The sequence below is a fragment of the Rhopalosiphum padi genome, chromosome 1 (genome assembly GCF_020882245.1).
Source record: "Rhopalosiphum padi isolate XX-2018 chromosome 1, ASM2088224v1, whole genome shotgun sequence".
Classification (NCBI taxonomy): Eukaryota; Metazoa; Arthropoda; class Insecta; order Hemiptera; family Aphididae; genus Rhopalosiphum; species Rhopalosiphum padi.
The window spans coordinates 14,082,743-14,104,749 of record NC_083597.1 but is presented as its reverse complement, the minus strand read 5'-3'; the positions used below and the strand labels follow the sequence as shown (position 1 = coordinate 14,104,749).

At 29.0% G+C, this 22,007-nt stretch overlaps 2 protein-coding genes across 2 annotated transcripts; both read right to left on the bottom strand.

Annotated features, from left to right (window-relative positions):
* Window positions 1–92: 92 nt before the first annotated feature.
* Window positions 93–6,350, bottom strand: LOC132931680 (protein mothers against dpp-like). Its single transcript, XM_060997610.1, has 7 exons — window positions 5,358–6,350; window positions 5,090–5,267; window positions 4,449–4,607; window positions 4,305–4,375; window positions 4,036–4,234; window positions 1,857–2,097; window positions 93–1,798 (listed from the first exon to the last, which is right to left on the bottom strand). Exons 1-7 carry the CDS (start codon window positions 5,628–5,630, stop codon window positions 1,639–1,641), a joined length of 1,281 nt encoding a protein of 426 aa, XP_060853593.1. The 5' UTR covers window positions 5,631–6,350; the 3' UTR covers window positions 93–1,638.
* Window positions 6,351–15,970: 9,620 nt separating this feature from the next.
* On the bottom strand, window positions 15,971–21,877 carry LOC132929261 (zinc finger protein 431-like). Its single transcript, XM_060994487.1, has 9 exons — window positions 21,174–21,877; window positions 20,139–20,320; window positions 19,806–20,074; window positions 19,552–19,746; window positions 19,176–19,475; window positions 18,083–18,396; window positions 17,707–18,022; window positions 17,362–17,638; window positions 15,971–16,823 (listed from the first exon to the last, which is right to left on the bottom strand). Exons 2-9 carry the CDS (start codon window positions 20,287–20,289, stop codon window positions 16,378–16,380), a joined length of 2,268 nt encoding a protein of 755 aa, XP_060850470.1. The 5' UTR covers window positions 20,290–20,320; window positions 21,174–21,877; the 3' UTR covers window positions 15,971–16,377.
* Between the last annotated feature and the right edge of the window lie 130 nt (window positions 21,878–22,007).

Here is a 22,007-nt window from a genome sequence, read left to right as displayed (position 1 = left end):
AAACTATGTAACATAAATTAAATGATTAATAATTAATAATTATTCACGATTTAATTTGAAGTTTGAGGGATAAAAAAATAATCAGCAGGAAATAATATTGTCTTTCTAGCAAAATATATTTTTTTCACAAAAAAACTATTGTTCACATTCAAAATATTTATAAAATAAGATCAATATAATATATATTTTTGTAGACAATAAACTAAAACGTTTAGGAAAAATGTATACAACTAAAAAAAAAATTACAATATAATAATTAATAAATCAAACATAAATATTACATTACTGAACGCATTGGGAACATTGAACAAACGCTTATTTAAAAATTCAACAATATAAATATACAGCTTACATAATATTCTCATATTGCACGCCTACTACAAAATAATAACGACTAAAAATTATTAATTTACAGATTGTTTTATGTTATTTCAATCAAGACAAACTACAAAGCATGTCGCCTCACTATTTAAAAATAAGAAACAAATAAAACATCATAAAACACCCTGTATATAGTTTACTGTCATTGTAAGTAGCATACCAATATTAATTTAATAAATTATAAATTAACTAAAATGAACAACATTTTGAATGAGCAAATATAATTTACTAAAATTATTTTAACAACATTTGAACACTATGACTTATAACTTGTATGTAATTTAAGAATAGTGTGCAATATAGGTTAAAAAGGAAATAGCTGAAAATTTTAAGAAAAAAAAAGTAATTATTTTTTATTTTTTAGTGCAACAATAATAAATCAATAGGAACAGAAAAAAAATCATGCTCTGCTCAAAAAATACTTGATTACACTTTTTACAGAAAAAGATGTTTAAGCCTTTCAAGAATACAGCTTTCTGAAGGGTTTTACAAGTGAAATTATATATTATAAAAATTATGGAGAAAAATTTTATCTACATTCATAAGAAACCAGATTGTTGATATCCCATTTCAATCAACCTGTATTTGATGATGAATTTTTAATATTTTTACAGATTATCTTTAAAATTATTTAACTAATATAAATATCAAAAATTTTATTTTTAATAGATTTAGATAAAATTATTCCCTATAATTTTTTATGTTTACTAGGAAGGTGTAAAATAAGTTTTTATGAGTATTTATATACTATTACACCATCTTAGTGATTATTAAGTTGCCAACAATAATTCATCAAATAAATATATTTGATTAGAGAGCATAATATCACCATATTTTTCAAAACTAATATGTCAAATAAGTTTTAGAAGAAAATAATATGTTTTAAATCTTTCAAGTCTCAAAAGTATTACTTTTTTTAAAAAAAAGGTTTCATTTTTTTTATTTTTTTTTTAAATATTTAGGATAAAAAAACAATAAATAAATGTTCTTTAACAAAAAAAAAATATATATATATATAGTAATAAGAATAGCGAGCACCAAACATATAGTACAGCAAAATAAAAGTAATTTAAATTTACAAAAAGTTAAATTTCATAAGTTTATTTAATATAAAAATACCTGGTATTTTGTAGCAAAATTATTTTACTAATATTGTGCACAACTTATGTGTATTTAAGTCATATTGATGATTTAGTTAAAACAAAAATAAAAATGACACCTTGATACTAGAAAAATAAGTGTGTTAAGCATGTTGGCCTATGAAACAGATGATATCGCATTGTGAGGCGATCCCATGGCACACAAAACTTTGTCTAACCACTGTAATGGTCCATTTAAATGTATTTCAATCCAACAAGGTGTGCTGGTAACATCTTGCCGATGATACTCTGCGCCCCAGCCCTTCACAAATGACATCCTAAACAGATAAATTAATTTTAATATTATGTTACAAGATTATTTTAATTAGTATTTACCTAATTGTGCACATTTTAGTGAGCTCAAATACCGCTTCATAACCAGAATTTACAGATTCTGTGAGTAAAGTTGCAAATTGTTGATTATTGAAAATACGTAAAGAACATCCAGCTGGTATCTTACACACAGTTAATGGATGAAAATTATGATGGTGATTGCAATTACGTGACTGTACAAACACTGCGGAGTCTGATAAACATTCTGCATATACTTCACCGCCAATATAATGTAATTGAATGCCTAAATTAAATAAAAAATATGTTTAAAAAGGTATTTAACTATATACATTGTTTATGAAATTTAAATAGGGACAAAATTCAAAATAAAATGATAAAAATACAAATTTTAAGTCTTTGTTGTAATTCAAAAATATTTTTTTGTAGGCATTTGAAACTTTTTAGATATATTATTATATTTTATAAAATTTAAATTAATTTTATACTATTTCCTATTTATAGCTTAGGCGCAAATAGGCTATTGAAAGAACATACCTTTTTTATTTTGGCGCAAATGGGGTGTGGGCGGTGCTCATAATCAACGGCAATTATCAACCCAACTAAGCAATGACCTTTAATTTTAATCAAGTTTTCATTTTATATTAGCAATGTTTTTATAAGGACATATTTCTCAACAAATACATTTTGAAATATACTCAGTCTAAAAGTCGCGTTTTGTCTGTCGAATGAATAACATGTACGTTCTGGTCGTGTGTGTCAAATTGTGCAGTGTTTATTAAATTAAGTTAAATATCTTTATATGATTTTTTGCTTACAACACAAGTGTCAAGTGTTTTAACACAAATTATTTAAGCCATCATACGTGGTGGCTCGTGCTGTTGCCCAGCAATGGGCTTAATGAAACAACGCTCCCACGGCGTCAACACACATTTTAGTTTACCAAGCATTTCTGATATACTTGCAATATGATAATGAAACATTACATTAACTTGTAACCGAATTACAAGCGAATAATGCGCAATTACAAAGTCAACTACTGCATATTCAAGTGAGTAACACTAATACTAAATATACTACTGTAAATAAAAGCTTAAACAATACAAATACGAATGAAAAAACAGGTTATAGCTCAAAAGCTAGTTCAAGCCCACAAAAAAAAAAAGAAAAACGCATCTAAGAAACTGATAATAATATCATTAAAACAATAGGTATCTAAAGTATATAAACCACCACAAATTACGGCGTGTAGTGTCAACGATATACAGAATTTAGTCACTATTTTAACTATTGAAGAAGCCCCCGGTCATGAACAATGTCAACAACTTAAAACTTTCGCTAACGGTGACATAAAAATCTCAACAGAGGATGAACACCAGTTTAAACAAACATTAAAAGTTCTTGAAAATAACAAAATTGAATTTCATAGATATCAATTGAAAGCCGAAAAAATGTCGTGTCGTAATGCATGGATTGCACCCAGAAACTGATGTAAAATTAAAAGAAACCTAGCTGACAAAGGTTTTTCTGTATGTGATGTCTCAATCATTCAAATTAAAAAAAAAGTTAAACCCTAATGATAAAAATAGCGAAGTTTACATTCGCCTAATTGAACATAATATTTTAACATTTTATAGTTAAAGATGCCCAATTTAATAGCCTATGTAAAAGCTGCTTTTTTTGTAGCGACTTCTTGAATACTTGATTCTATTAACCTGGTAGAAAACACATATAAGCATGACATTCATTCTTATTTTTAAATTGTTTAAAACTATGCATATCTTAAATTAGTTTATTTTAATTTTTCTATAAATAAAATAACCCAGTCCATAGTCTTGTGTTTAAAAGGAAATAGATTAAAACTGAGTTAAGGCGCGCCCACAGTATAATTAGTTATAATAATTCATTTGTAACAAATAATCATAATTTATTCTAATTAATTATTCATAATGAAATTCTCACTATTCAATTAACAACTTTTAATAGTAGAAATTGGAAAAGTGAGCACCGCACTTTTACGTGCCTACTAACGGGTTAATATTACATATATTTAATTATCATTATTTACTTAAAATTATCATTGTTTATGTATATTTTTAACTCAATATCCACCACGTAGGTATGAATATTGAGTACTTATTTATGCAAAAGTTAAATACAAGTGAAATATAAAATAAATTATCACTAGTCAGACTTGTATCTTATGTGTATATTTATATATTACCTCTTCCGATATGTCGCCTTGTGTTTTCAATTGTTTGATTTCGATTAACATTGGAAAGTTGTCCAAGACAAAATCGGTTTAGATTATTACTTGGATTAGTGAAACCATCCACAACTACAACAGGAGATTGGCAATGAAAAAGTTCTCCAACTCTACTATTTAATTCATAGTATGCTATGCTTGCCCAACTAGCTTGTTCCTAACAGTTAAACAATTTATAGTTAAGTTATTTATTAATAAATTTAATTTTAAATGTTGTTATAATTTACCTGATACATGACTTGTGTTCCAGATGCGGGACTCATAGCTTTTTCATCAGGCCCAGGAGAACTTCCTAATTCTAAAAAATATTTTAAACAAAAATATATAATAAATTAAAGAATTGATTACAATTTATTAATAAATGTATTTACCTGACAGTGCGCTGCTCTGAAAAGGACTGTTTGGTGGAGGACTTGATGATGGAGAATTGGGTCCTTGGTTATAGTTATTATACTGAAGATTTTCCGGCATTTGACGGAACATCATAGGGGGTAGCTGACTTTGTCTGGGTACCAATACAGGAGGTAACACTGAAAAGTAAATAATATAACTTGTAAAGATAAATAAGTCTAATATTGTGCTCGTTAGTTTAAAATAATTTTATGTCCAATACTCCAACAAGTAAAATTAAGTCTTTTAAACATGTAACATGTAGGTATAATTAATTTTTAAATATATTGTTTTAAAACTAAATAAGTATACCAACTAAAATAATTGTACACATATGATCGTCAGTTGACATCATTACTTACAATTTGGTAATATACAAGCATAAAGTTTTTAAATTTAAAATCCACTGTAATATAAATTAAAAGAACTGCTTGAAAAAGAGATAATGATAATAATAAATGTATCTTCTAAGTAGTTAATATTCAAAATTTCTACCAACATTAATTATATGTGCTGTATTCAGAGGAAATATTGAAACAAAAATAATTTAATAGAATGTTCTCATTTAAACTTCAACTAAAGTATACTATTTATACTGTTATTCAAATTGGGATTGGCTTACCAGGACTTTCAACACGTTTGTAGTGATAAGGATTAATACAAACATCTTTCTGTTTGTTTTGAGTAGAGAATGGAAATTGACAGTGGTCAAGCGGCTTAAGCTCGTGATGGGTTTGGAGATCTGGCCATCGCCATACACGGCAGTATATGACGTGCGGTAAACTCTTACGATGTGACACCTGAACATAAAAAAACACATTACATTTACATTACCACGATAGTTATTTGGCATAGGCAGGAGGTTTGATTTTAATATGTGGTAGTCGTACCTGCAGTCGTCCGTCAAGACTTCTCGGTATGGTGACGCACTTGCTTGGCTGTCCCGGACAGCTGAGCGCTTTTTCCAATTCCTCGATAGCGCCTTTGGTTTTCTTCAATTTCTTGACGAGCGCATCGACGGCTTTTTCGGCCCATTTCTCTTCTTCGTCACCTTGCTTCCAGCCCAACAGTTTCTTAACGGCCGGGCTGGTAAATGAGAACAGGCTATTTATCGACGAAATTGTCGACGACGGTCGGCCCGAATCGAACTCGTCCACCTCCATTGCACGGGAGCGTGAAACGTAATAAACTACACACACGCACGGAAAATATTCTACGACCAGAGTCACAGGACAAGTGAACAACAGTAAGTGTTAACTTATTATATTATTTATTTATTGTTATTGTTGTTCGGGGGAAGAGAGAAAGGAAAACGCGCATCATTGATTAGAATCCAACGGCGGACGGTGGCGGCCGTTCGGACGGATACGTTCCGGAGCAAACCGCGGCAACGTTGTAACGGAGTGTTACACGCACATTTGTTACGGTTCGCGAACGATGCGTGTGCTGCGCCGTTGCCGGATTTTGCGTCTCAGCAGGTGTACCGCGCCGTAGATGTCGAAGACGTGCTTACCGCGGATTGTTTGATTTCAAACCGCGGCCACTGGTAACGACGAAACTTTTACCGGCCGTTATGCACGACGAGCGGGCACGCGGTACGGCTTTTTGGACAGCGCAGTATAGCGAAACCGGTACGACGACACGGCCGCGTGTGAGTCTGTGTGACAGTGGTCGCGCTTGTTGTCCACCGTAACCGTCGCGTGAATGTGTGATCAATGATCTTATACGGTTGTGTATTATGGTCTCCGCGATAAGCGTATATCGCGGACGAGACGTGTCGCCGGCGATAAATTCTCTTCCTCACTGCAGTCGCGTTAGTGAGAACGGACTAGTTTCGTACGCACGCGCGAGATCGAAGTAGGTACAACGCGTATCGGTGGCGCTGCAGGTATACGGGTACACCATGATAGGTACTGTAGGTACTACGCGCGTACCTCACGCAGATGAGGCGGGTGGGAGCAGCCGTCTGGCGCCTATACGGTCCAGTCTGATTTTCCCTTTTTTAAATGTTTTTTTCCTCTCCAACGACGCGGGTATTATATTATTATATTGTATTTCAGATAATGTATGGTGATACGCGTGTACGAGAACAATATTATATATTTATATGACGTATACGTAGACGCGACGTGATGCATGTTGTCTGCACTCTTTTCTCGTACCCCGATTATCATCCGTCCATCCACCCTGGTGTAATAATATATTAATACGCGACTCTTAGAATAAAGCATAGATAATTTTTATATGTGTATATGTATCCGGGAGTCGACCGAAAGAAAACGACGGTAAATGTGTTAATATGTGCACTTCAAGACTCAAGTGCATCCTGCACAGTGCAGATATTGACCACACGGTCGATTTGTCAACCCGTTCCGCAACTGCAACTGCAGTTGCCTGTTGCTGTATTGAAAACGGAATTCGATTTTAAAATAATTGATTAGATAATTAATGTTTATCGTTCTTCAACCATCAACTTTTATGATGATAAAAATGTTTAATATAATATGAAGATATATACATGAATACAGAATAGATGATTATTATTATTTATGTCGATCGATATTCATGCACAGCAAATGAACCAGTGCGGCGTGTCTACATGTTAAATTATTGGCGCCTGTACACAATTTTTGTACAATAACAACTGCAACAAAGACGTCGATAATAAATTAAATGGGTTTAGCCGGTTTAGGTAAAGACCGGCGCTCCCCTGCAAAATTATATTTTGTAAAAATGTCGCCAGCATTTATAGTGCGGAAGTAACGGTCCGACGTGGTGGTATAGTATTGTCCTGCTGTCGCCACTTGCCGTCGCCATCCCCATCCAAACATGCTGTGGTCTCCGACCGTCTAAACGAGACCGGCTCTTGTATTTTACGTGTATCGTGCATGTATGCTGCATATTTATTTCTACAGGGTGGCAAAATTTCTTCAACACTGTTAGAGTCTCAAATGAATGATGAATGATATTAGAAGACAGCCCTTAAGTAATGTACATTAGACAAATCCAGGAATCGTTTGTGACTATTTTTTTTTTTAATGCGATAAAATAGTACAATCTATAATACTAGTTTACGTCATATTGTATGGCCACGTGGTATTCGTAAAAGATAGTCTACATTTATTTATAGTAAATGAAATACTGTAATAAGTTAACAAGTAGGTACCTAAAAACTACATTTTAATTCTCGTTGATGTGAAAATAGTTTTAGCACTGAGTGAACGATTATTTTACGTCAGGCACGTACACAGGGGGATATTTTGAGTGCTCAAACATCACTCGAAATATTTGAGTTTTTGTATGGTTATTTATTTATTCAATTTGAATGTTAATTTTGTTGTATCAATGTTTATATTTAAAAAAAGTATTGTAAGTATACTTCATTTTCATAAAAAATTTTTTTATAATTATTAAAAAAAGTTCTGCTTTTCATAATAACTGATTTTCAAAAACACTCCCAAAACTTTTTTGGGCATGCATTCCTGTTTTGTGTGAATAGTGATTATTATCTAGAATTACTATTAGTAATACTGTGATAAGTATAATACTTACATAACGTTGTATTCAAGTATAAATGCGGGTGATTTAATAATTTTAAAACTGATTAATTGTTATTGATTTCATTAATTCATATAATTCATTATATACCAATCCTCTTTCATTCATAAAAAGTTCTTAGACTACCTAAAGCCATCAATCAAATTGAGAATCGCGATGTTAAATATCTACCTATTTATATTAAAACAGCATTTTCAAACAGCAAATCGCCCTATTTGAAATCTTAGTATAAACTATAAACATTAAACAGTACTTATTATTACATTTGACACTTCGGTTATAAAATGTCAAGAATCGAGATAATATTACGTTTTTCGTAACACGTTATAAAAGATAAAACTCAATTACTGGTTCTTGCACTAGTTAAACGATATTTTTCATTTATTGTAGAAAACTTGCAGTTAATGGAAATTGGCAATTTAAAAAAAAAAATCAAATTTGTTCTTCTATATAATAATATTAATAATCTATGTTCAATAATTTATACGGTGACAATCTTATTTTTTTTCCAATTTTCCATCTGGTGAGTGTTAATATGTTATATTATTAAACTTGTATTAATATTTATGACAAAATCATTGGATTGAGAATGACAACGACAGTTTATTATTGTATGTACTTATTTAATATATTATATACTATACGCGTGTTCCACATATATAATAATAATAATAATAATAATATGTCGTGGCGGGCTGTGGCGCCAGTTCACCGCAGGGACCTGTTGAGTCCATGGTATGTTTATAGTGTAATATATATATATTAAATGTACGTCCGGCGGCGGGCTGCACGAGGTTATTGTGATGAGAATGTGCGTTTTGAAATTCGAACCATTCAGTGCCGGTCGGCGAGGGTTTCATACACATTTTTGGCGCCTATAATATACTCTGTGTGTATACAACGTATACCATCGTAGGAACTATTTTAACTTATATGTTATGTACACAATATTAACAAATATGATGTTTATATAATATATTTAGTATATTTATTTATTGTTTCTTTTAGTATATCCATGTGTGTTGGGTCTAAATGGTATTATAGTATTCATATATGTATATATACATATATGGGTACTTTGCATGCACATACAACACGTATAATACGTATTTATAAATAACACTAATCATATAGGTATATTGAGTTTAAAACATTTTTTATATTTATGCATGACTGTATAATTATTTTGTATTAAATATAAAACAAACAATTTATATATTTAAATTATTTCTATCAGAATATCAGATAGGTTATACTGGTTATATAGGATATTATATAATATATATTACTTAAAACAGAAAGACATTTATAATTTAATTATTATTATAATTAAATATCTTATTATAATATAATTTTTAAACATATCACAGTTCAATTAAGCTATGCATAGGTAATATCCATTAGTATGTTACAGACCTTACAGTACTGAAGCTATACTTTATTTTAATGGGTAGGCAGGTACCAAGTACGTGCAGGCTTTTTCAAAAACATTTTATACACATTAATTTGTATTATATTATCAATACTTAAAATTTGAATTTGAAATAAAATCTTAAGAGGACTGGATACGCAAATAAAAACAGTTTTTTAAAAAGTCGATTCAGGTGCGTCATTTATTTGATGGCAGAGCGGGTACATGCAGGACATTATTATACATATTTTTAACTGATATTGAGTCGGTATTGTATGTACATATATACATTTTTTTTACTTTTCAAGAAAATGTTTGTTGTCTGATAATTATTTACTTACTCCTACTAAGAGAAAATTTATAACAGTAATAGTTATATTATAATAATAAAAAATAATATCTATAGTTATAATAATATACGTATTATTTACCTTTACCTAACCTACTTAATTCATTTATGTTTTAAATATCATTGCTAATACTTTTACTCCGAGACGTATTTGGATGAGATTATTTACTTAAACAATAGAATAACTACCTATGTTAATTATTTTGTTATAATTTAAAAACATTATTCGTAAATCGTAGGAATCAAAACTTTTACGTATAATATATAATATTATTATACATTTTACATTTTTACAATACGCAATGAAATTTAGATTAATTATTTTATGATATTATCTATTTTATATTATGAACCTATTTTTACTGTTTTACGGTAGGTATAACGGAAAAATAATATTTAATTTCGAGTTAAATAAGTTGATATAATATGGTATAGATTATAAATATAATAAATGCAATATTTTTAGAAAATTATATATCAATCTACAATCTACCGTAATATTAAAAATAAATTAGGCTGACAGACCGTATTTTCGTTTAGAATTGTTTTTTATATAGGTACAATAATATATCATTGAATGTGAATTTAACACTTATAATTTACAACAGAGCGTACTCACTTTACACTTGCCTACCTTTTTAAAAATTTAAATCGAGGTAAGAGCATTTTCAAATAATCTAAATAGTTTATATAGTTATAACTTATGATTCACCTTAAAATTTAAATATCAACAAAAGCACCGATATGATATGTCCTATATAATTATAATTGGAAATAGACCAATTATTCATTAATCGCCATAATATTAGAGCAATAGAGCAATGAGCAAACAACATAAAATGATTATGAATTATTATTTTGTAATAAATATATTGTATATACCTGTATACCTGACGAATATACAACACATGCGGCCCATGCGGATGTAGCATAGTAATCTAATGGCATAGTGATCTAAGAACTTCTTGTTCTTGTATGCCTAATCCCTAAGATATACGATATACTTTTTAGTTATTACTATAGATAATACATAATATGTTTGTATTATGTATTATCTATAGACTATAGGTATATCATAATCTGATTGTGTGTATGTAATATGTATTTTATGTTTCTATAATTTTTTTTTAGGGGGCTTTTTATTTTAATAAAATAAAATAAATCTACAACCGTGGTAAAATCATAGACCTTATAGTCTATGACCCTATGGGTAAAATAATAAAATAATTGAATGATAATGATTATTATCACCAGTGCAGTCGGTAACGTGAATTCGGCATAGCAATAAATACATTATACCGCGACCAAATGATTTGTATTCCTATATTATCAACATTATATTTTTGATATAAATACGTTCGAGGGGGTGGGGGGTTACCACCCCTCTGGCTACGCCACTGCAGGTGTTCAGATATCCTCGTGTTTAATTAAGTACAGAATGACGGATACGTCAAACATCACGTATAGCATAGCGATTTCGCCTAGAGAACGTAGTTACTTTGCACAGACTATATAGTGCTGAAAAGTAATAATGATTAAGGTTTTTGCGGCGGGGTATACGTACAATGCGTTTTGGGTGTTTTTTGCTATCACATTTTCTTAGCAAACAATATTGCAACTAGTTTACAATTATGGTCAATATTTAACACTGCAGTGATGTACCTATTTTGTCTATACCATACGCCGGGTAATACTTTTTGTTCACGCGAAGTATTTAAAACAATAAATTATTCATATATTTTATATTATTATATTTATAAACATCTTATTTTAATCAGTTATCAGTATTTACACGGAAGTTTAGCTTTAGCGTAGTGTATACCTTTAATATATTTATATGTAGGTATTAAATATTTTAAACGTTTTTTACCAACGTCTTTCGTCCTACATATTACCTATATTAAATTCAAATTTTGATTAAATTGGATATTTAACGAAAAATAAAGATACGAGTATAGTTACTTATTTTGTTGTACCTAAGCAATTATGCTAAAATAAATAATATTTGTATACACATTTTTACTAATTAAAGACGTACAAGTAGATGAGCTTGTAACGAGCTCTCGATTGTTGAAACTCGTATGGAGTTTATGGATTTTTAGATCCAGGATAAGAAGAACTGGGGCACTATAAATATAAACAAGTCCGTGGCACAGCACTATAATAGAAGATGTACCAGATTCGAAGACAAAAAGTCTATACCTTCACGTTTCAGATTTTTTAATACTTAGCATATTGTTCTAGCTAGTTAGATTAAAATAAACTATTTTTAACTACACAAATTGCCTTTAAACTATCAATTTAAATCCAAAATTTGAAACAACGGAAAGTAGGCACCCTGCAAGCAATTCGAGTTAGTATTGAAAATATATACACAAATAAAGAACAGCCAATAGGTATTATTGTTTATTTCTTATTTCTTATTAATATTAATTATTAGGTAATGTTATATTTTTGGATTACGAAATTTAATTTAGCAAATAGCCCTTTTCCAACTCCTCAATATTTTTTTTTACTGAGATATCATCCATAATATACAATATTATTATACATCTTTAATATTTAACGTGTGTAGATCAATCTGCAGTTGCATCAGACATCAGTGCTCAAGATTGCCGGGTAATTACTGATAACTGATAATAGTATATTGTCAAATTTATAATACAAAATACTAGCCTACAAATATAGGTGAATTGCGTGTGCATTTGTGTATGTGTGTGGGACGTGGGTGTATTTATATTTTATATGGAATACCAAGAAGGGATTTGTTGTGATATCACTAATTTTTTTAATTATTTTTTTCCAAATACATATCTAGGTATCAGTCAGTGTATCATTAATATTAGTTCATAGTTATACAGTTGTACTACATTTAATAAACCTGCACGTGCTGTATTAATCTATAATAAAGTGTTATTTAGTTTTTAAATGCAACAGCACTACGACTCCACAAAATATCAACCCTTCTTTGAATGATGGCAATGCGCCACTGCGTTATCATTTCATTGTTAAATTATATTATTTTAATAAAAAAGTATAATCTATACAATATTTTTGATATTTGTATGCATTTTTAGAATAAATAGGTTCAGTCAAGGCCGTACCTAAGGGGGTGGGGTTCAAATTCCTCGAAATTTTCTCGCATTATGCAAACTTTAAAATTATTTTATACACTATTTACTAAGATTTGTATAACTTCCCCCTTCCCGAAATTTTTTATGAAGTACGGCCTTGGGCTTAGTGGTTTGTTAGTAATTGTGCTGCATATAAAACAACATTTACACAGTTTAAACGGGCAAACTTTCTTTCTATTTTTTTCTATTATCAAACAACACTTTTTATTTTAAAATCTATTAACGTTTTTGAAAATATTATTTTTACTTAATTTCCAGCCAAAATAAAATATACTTATTTTTATTTTTTGGTGAAGAGTTTATTAATAAAATAATAACAGCGGTTCATCGTTATTGACCTAGCGAATATTTGATAGCCAGGTTCACTAGAGTTGAGCCCATATTATGATATTTTCTTCTGGGATTATCTCAAAATTCAGATAAACTGATACCGAAATCGTCTCCAAACTTTGGAAGTCCTGGAAGAGGTAACAATACAGGAAGTATTGTTTTCATATACAGCTCGAATAACCCGTACCTCAAACACAACTATCGAGAAAGGTTCAATCAATGTATTAAAAACGAGAGCCATCACTTAAGTCTTAAGTGATGTAATTTTTCAAAAAAGTTAAAGTAAAACGACATTATATAATGTAAAATTTTTAAATAAAACATATAATACATGTTGATATTTTATTTGGTTTAGTATTTATAAGTTTCACAAATCAGGGAGGTTTTTCTGCAACACCCTTTATTATGGATATGCATCAAATGCCAATATTATTATTTATTAATAAAGGATATGAATTAGTAGAAAAATGTATTGTTTTAGCTTGAATCTTAAACACTTAAAATCGTTTACGATAAAGACGCAGAAGGCTACGCTACGAATCAACTTTCATCATATATGAAATCTTAGTTATCTTGCGCAATAGCAATAGCAATAGAAATAGGATGCATTCTGATGAAGACAAAGTCAATATATCTTTGCAAACCACCTCGTTATTGATTATTGAAACATTCCAATTCACTAATTTCATTTTTCTCTCGGATTAAATTAAAATAATTCCTTGACTCGCCATTACAGATGTGAAATGTCTTCCCTCCAAAATACATCTCTTTAGTTGATCTTCAATACACAGCATTCAAGCTCCCCCAAAAAAGTTTCCTAGCTATGATTTATTAATTTCAAAAATAATGAACTAGCTTCTATAATAAAAGTGATTGCGCTTTTAACCTATATATTTACTCAATGCTCTAATTATTCTACTTTTCTATTCTATGAAAGTAGGTATTCTATTGTGTCATACTAATTTTTGAACAAGAAAACTAACGGACAATGATGATGTTCATCTTCATATACTGTGGCGCCAAACTCACTTTTTTTGTGAAGCAAATTCTAAAATTTTGTCCCATCCACCCACCTATACTTTTCAGCCATCTAAATATCTTGTACCTCATACTTAAATCCTATTTAGAAGATCGATTTTTCTCGGTACGTTACAGCTTATCCACCTACTTACCAAAATCAATTAATGCAAGAATTTTCTCAAGTGTGTAACCCAGGCTACCAAGTAATCACTTATCTTATCGGTGACTTTGTAGATGACAAAGCTCTTATAGCTATGACTAGCAAAACATTGAGTAAAAAACCACAGGTCCCGGGTTGGGTGAAACAGTCTTTTTCATGTTAAAAGTCCCATTGTTTCCAAAAAACGCAAAAATACTCCGCTTTGAAAAAAATGGCTTCCTTAAACCAAAATTCAAATACTTTTTTTTTTGTTCGAATAAATAGATAACTTTTCATAAGTAGTGTTTTTACAAAACCAATTGAAGGGGGTATGTGGACAAAAGAATTATTTTATTTATAGTAATGACTAATTATTTTGTTTACAATTAATTATTTTTAGTTAGTTTAATACGATGACATATTAATGAAATTAATAAATTTACTTTATTAGTTAATAAACAAGATGATATATTATATAAGTTATTAATAACTTTAAACTTAAATACCATTTGAATACTTAATAACTTGTACTTATTGCCTGTAATATGTAAAGTTCTTTTCTAGAAACATTTATAAATTTTAATATTACGAAATTGTTTATATAAATTAAACTTTTATATTAAATTGAACTCTTATAGTATTTATTGGTAATTAAACCTTAAAAGTAAATTTGATATCTACATTTAACAAATTAACTTTATAGTTGATTTATTTTATAAAATCATAATTTATAAGTTATAAGATAATGAGTAATATAAATATGATCACCAAATTAATTTTTTAATGTGTCAAATAAAAAAATTTAACACTAACCAATATATTCTTAACACTCACAAGGAAGACATCAACAACATACATTTTTGTTTTCAAAAAATAAATAGAAGAAAATACATATAAAAGTATAATTGATTTAGAATGAACATAACGACAGTTACATTTAACATTACAACGTTCAAATATTTTTATTAAAAATTTAAAAAATGTTTATCCTAAAGAAAACTGATATATCATAATTTAATTTTTAAGATTGAAATATTGTATTGGATTTTAGTACTTGTATATAATAATACATTTAGATATAAAAATTTGAACCAAATTCCTACCATGTAACTAATCTTTAAACTAAGAATTTCCAACTTAAAATTATTTCACTATTCATTATTTTCTAATCATTATATGATTGTTTGGTTTAAAATAGATACTTATACTTTAGATATTGTTAAAAAAATATGGGATTTCAAACTTTTTTACTTATCTAAATATATTTATTACTTTATCAAGTAAGATATTTATTTTTTAAACATTTTTAAACTTCTCATATTATATGTATACATAAATAATATATATATATATATATAAAAAAACAAACAGTAAATTTATTTAAGGAACATTAGTTATGAATAAATTTTTATTATTATTATTATTATTAGCCAAGTTTTATAAATATTGTAGTAGTGCATACATTTTTCCCATAAAAATGTGCATCACTTAATAGTCATTTAAGATGTTTTAAAATAATCATGGAGTTGAAAACTTGTTAGTAATAGAATACAATAATTCAATTTATAATAAATATTCAACAAATTGTGTTAATTATATTACACATAATACATTTTTAACATTTTTTGACCCAAATGTTTATACTTATATAATGGTGTACGGGTCAGATAGTTCAATCAGTTTGAATAATTTACCTTGTTAACGTTTTCTTAATTGATATTAATGTTCGAATAGAAAGTAACAAAACGCAATTTTGTAATTCAAATGAAGTATCAAAATAATTTTATAATATCACACTTAGTAACAGCCAAAAACAACTCGTTTTTTTATTGCAGAGTATGTTTTTTTTTGAATTTTTGATAACTTCATCCAGAAGTCATTTATACGAAAATTCAGAGAAATATTACAAGTAATACATTTTTGGATTCAAGAAGTTGACCAAGTTATGCATAGTCAAAGTTCATAAAAATCATTCACTTTGTAATAATTGCTCAGTATTAGATGGAATCCAAACATATAAAGTATTTGTTTCCCGATCAATTATTTCTTGACGCCCATTAAACTGTTCAAAATTAGTAGATTCATCATTGTCACCATTATCTTGAGCTCGTAAATTGAGATTAAGAGGTGTACTAACTTCATCTGCAGTTAATATTTGATTTGAATCATGAGGGAAATTTTCATGGAATTTAACATCTCCATCAGATTCTGTTGTAATTTTATCTTTATTCACTTCCAATTTGGTTAGATGAATACTCATGTCTGAAGATGTAACAATCCCACTCACTTGACCTGCATAACTATTAATTTGAACAGAGTTTACAACATCTTTTCTATGTACAACAGTATGTCGACGCATATCTGAACGTACTCTGAATGCTTTACCACAAGTATCACATTTATATGGTTTTTCACCTAATAAAAAATATAAAAATATAAAATTATTTTAAATACCAATTGTATGTTCAAGTTTTTAAATAGCACACTAATTTTTTTTAAATTTTAATAATTTTTAAAAATTCAAAAGTTACCATTCTAATATTTGAACATGAGAAACACAAAAGAAAAGATAAAAAGCTCGAGTAAGAGCGTATGTGATTGGCAGTTGTTGGAACGAATAGAAAATTATTGAGCTGTAAGAATGATTATATTTAAAGTATTTAAAGTCAACATCTTTGGTATATGACACTCAGGAAATAATTAGAACATGTATGTTACTTTTACACATATTGGAAATTAATAATTTTTATAGATTGTTAGAAGTGGGACTCCTAGAACTATGTGAAAGGTTCTTCTACAAAACTTTGAGAGGGTATCATTATTTTGAAATGTATTATAAATAGTTATTCTTCAATATTTTAAATTTTTGGGGCTGTAGAGAAATTATTGAAAATTTAGGTTGTGCTAAAAAAAACAATAAGAATTTACAAATTATAATCAGAAATGTATATACCTGTGTGAATACGACGATGGTTTTGTAAATATGATGATGCTCGAAAAGTTTTTTTACAAAATTCACAAACATAATTCTTTTCCCCAGTATGTATTCGACGATGGACAATTAATGAGTATTTACGAGCAAAGTCTTTACCACAAAATTCACATTGAAATTGTTTAGATTCAGAGTGCAATGAAGCAATATGATACTTAAGGTCACCCCACTGTCGAAAATTTCGCCCACACCATTCACATTCGAATGGCTTATCTCCGGTGTGCAGCCGATTATGTACCTAAAATATAGTCAGCAGTTCAATTTCAATAAAGTAATTTACATTAACATTAAATAAGTAATAAATACCTTAAGAGCACTGCTGGAGAAGAAACTCTTAGGGCATAGTTTACAGCTATGTGGTCGTTTACCAGAATGTGATCTTAAATGATATAGCAGAGAATTACGATGATTGAACTTTCTTTTACATTGAGTGCATACAAGATTCTTTGAAATATTTTTTTTCATTATTTGTTCCAGTTCATCGGTATCATCTTCCCAAGTATGCTCTGCTCGACTATTTTCACCATTATCACCATTTCCATTCATCAAACAATTATTTTCTTCTTTCGGTTTAATCATAGTATCTTCATGATTTGTAATACTTTCACCATTGTATTCCCAACTACATAACAAATTTAAGAGTTTATATAGAAATTATATTTATAATTATAAGTTTTATTACATTTGATCTTGGATTGGTTGTTTTTCATCAGTTTCTGATTCGGTATCAGCTACACCAGGTACCATATGACGAATGCCTTCCATTAAATCTTCTGGATCAGAAAATTCTTCCAAACAGTCCTGTTTAACAGTTACAACAGTAGCCGGTTGTGGATGTACAGAAGCCATATGAATTTCTAATGCTTTTAAACGTCGAAAATTTCTACCACATAGATGACATGAAGGAAATGGTTGCTGGAGTTGTGCAGCTAATATAGACCCATCAGATGAAAATATGCAATGTTTATCATCTTCCATGCTCTCTTCTTCTGTTAACTAAAAATGTACATGACTATTAAAGTATAGATTTTTTTTGATTTTTATTATAGGAATATTTTCATACAATAGGCTGTTTTTTTGAAGCAAATATTAAAATATTAAAAAATTAAATTTTTTTTCTAATTGCCAATCAGCATATCTTACAATGATCATGTTTTTGCTCTAAAAAGTTCTTTTTTGTAATTAGTTTTGAGTAATAAATCACTAAATAATGTTATAGTGAGTTTTTATTCTTTAACTTTACTTTTCCATTATTAGCGAATTTCTAAAATAAAAAAAAATATAGTTTTCAGTAGAAAAATTAAATAATAAATATTTATCTCATTTTTAAAGTTGTAGAGCTTTAAGGTACTGCTAAAATCATAAAACTAATAAAGATACTTGTATATAATTTTATCCCAGAAAAATACAGAGAATATCTCATTTCATTTGTATTAGATACTTATGTAAAAATAATAAACATTTAGTTTTATACCATAATACCCAAGAAATCTTAGGTATTTTTTTTTATACATAGCCACCATACCTAGTAAGTATTAGAAGCGACTATTTGTCATACTTTAATTAAATACACTTTAATAGCAATTTGGGGGATACTTATATCTACCCACCAATGCATATGTAATAGTATATGCCACATATAATTTAAAATAATACTATTATTAATCTAGGATACAAGAAAAACAAACATTTAATAAATAAAAATACATTTCTGATAACATGTATTTACTTCAAGCCGACTATGTTTAAATATATAAATAAACATATGACCTTACTCTATAACTCTGTAGTGGAGGAAGATCATGAAGTTCTGGTTGATTTTCAATGGTTTCTTCGATATATTGATTTTCATTATTATCTGCTGATTCTTGAACATTATGATTTTGATAATTTACATGATGTGGTGAAGTACCAGAGTCTGTAGTAACTACAATTACTTTACTTTGTTGTGGTTCATAATGAAATTTTAGGTGTTCAAAAAATTTTATTTGATGTGTAAAATGTTTATCACAGATCTCACATAAGAATGGCATTCGACCAGAAACTTTTTTAGGAGCATGTACTGGTTTATGTGCCTGCAATTAAAGTTTGGTTAAATAAATGTATATATTTATTTGACATAATAATTATTAAACAATAAATAATAATTACAGTAACTGCAGATTGAGAATTAAACTGTTCACCACATTGTTTACATTTGTAACACTTTGGATGAATACTTCTCAATGGAGCCGGGGCAGATTCTCTTTTACGAAAACGTTTTTTATGTGGTAAATTATTTTGTATTTCTGCATGGTAATCAGACTCTGAAGTTTCAACTTCTATTAAATTTTCTGTACTAATAATCTGTATAAAAGACATTCAAATAAATAAATGTAAATGTAAAATATATTAATGTATAATACTTGTTGATTATTTATATGACTTGAAGTTTGTGATGAATGTTTACTATTCGTGTTTAAGTCAAAGTCAGTACTATACAGATAGCTGGTCATAAGATGAGTGTCATGATGGCCACCATCAACAAGAGATTTGTTCTGCTGAGCAAGCTCAGCAGCTAGTTCATTAGCTAATCGGTGGTCATCTTCAGTGAGAGTAGTAGATCCATCACCAGATAATATATCACTTGTATCATAATATCCAGTTGTATGATGGGACAATTCTCCATTCTCGTCTTAAATTATAAATGTAAAATTCTTTAGGTGTTATCATTATAAGTTGATGGGAAAAAACCTTACCGATACGGAATTCATCGGGCAAATTATGTTGGTCACTAACAAGTTGTTTACTATTTTCTTCAGATACATGTTGATGACCATGTTCAGTAATATATTGATCTGCAGTTTCTAAAAATTCTCTTGATCTCTCATCCAATATATCATTGTCCATAATTGGTGTTTAATATAATAGTTACAATCACCTATTAAACATAAAACTGAGATAATAGAATTTCTATTGATGTTTACTAATGAGGTTTACATAAAATTATTTACAAAAAATATACTATGTATCTACACAAAAAATATAAAATTTAGTCAATAGTAATAAATTTGTTAAATTTCAATTAATATAAGATAATAATTTATTTTAGGGTTACAATTTATAAGTTTAATATGATTAGATAAAAGTAGTTATCAAGGTATTTGTAAATTTACTATTTCCTAATCTTTTCATCCTTAAATTTGAATAAACAAATTTATATACAATGCAAAATATTTTGAATTATATTGAGAATGGTATTAACTTTATATAATTAACAATTAATTATCAATTATCAGAAAAATTGCAAATAAACACTATTAAATTATAGAATTAACTATTGCCAAAATTAATTTTTATCGAATTTGACAATCAATTATACATGAATTAAATACTGAACTCTATAAATATTGATGCCAACATAATTTTGTTGCAATCAGAATATTTGTTACATTTCATCAAAGTAGTTCTATACATTTTACATGTCTGAAACATGCATGTATATCTAAACACCTAATGAATATTAAGTGGCTATCACTTTTATTTTTGATATTCAGGTATAAATAATAACACACGTCTATCACCGTGATCAGAACACATCGATTACAGAGATAATCTGTCGCAGTGTCCATACTTTTGAACACACTGACCATTTATTTAGTCATCTCATAAACACTAGATACTAGTTCATAAAGGCAGAGCAGCGAGAACATCAGGTCAATTTTTTAGAATAATACCTACGCATCTTGGTAAATAGATGAATGAAAGAAACATGACAGATTGATTTTACTCACCAACAGCGGCGGTAATGCGACAGACCGAAAACAGTGATCCGGGGACGGACACTTATTGGTCGTCTGGTGTATGTACAACCGTCGCGCCACATCTTTCCACCCAAACGTGCGGTGGAGATCCAACGTCTGCGAGCTGCTGTACACGGCAATCTGACATCTCTTGTGGTAAGGTGGATTGCGGGTGTGCCACAATCGGAGGAAATGAACAGTCGAGAAAAAAAGTTCGGAAAATCACGACTAGCGAAAGTCGTGTGAAGTGCTGGTGTTTGGGACGAATGCACCGGTTTGCAAATCAAGTGTATAACAGGTAAAAATAAATTAAAATAATAAAATTGTGTTATTATACGGACGAAAAATACATGACAACGCAAGAACAGTCTTCGAGAAGTGAGGATGTCGAGGAAAATTTAATTCGATTTGGTCGCGTCGAAGGGGTCTACTGGTGTCTGGTGGTATTTGTACGGTATGTCGGTATAAGAGAAAAACATGTATTGCATATGAATATGCATTTAAATATATATTATTTATTCTATACGTATTTTGTAAATAAAACGACACTCGTAGATGATAATATGATATAATTATATAAACTATCGACTAATAACAATTAACAATATTATAGAAGTACTCACTACTCAGTATTGTAAATATACTAAATATTGTAATAATATGGAACGACGTAGCTGATATACATAATAAAAATAATAATAATTATTATTATTAAAGTATATGATCGGTGGGATCAAGAGGGGATCTAATGTTCGATGGGCAGGCGGGGGGATTCATACGCGCTACTAAAGACATCTAGCGTACAAATCGTGATAGTCGATGCGG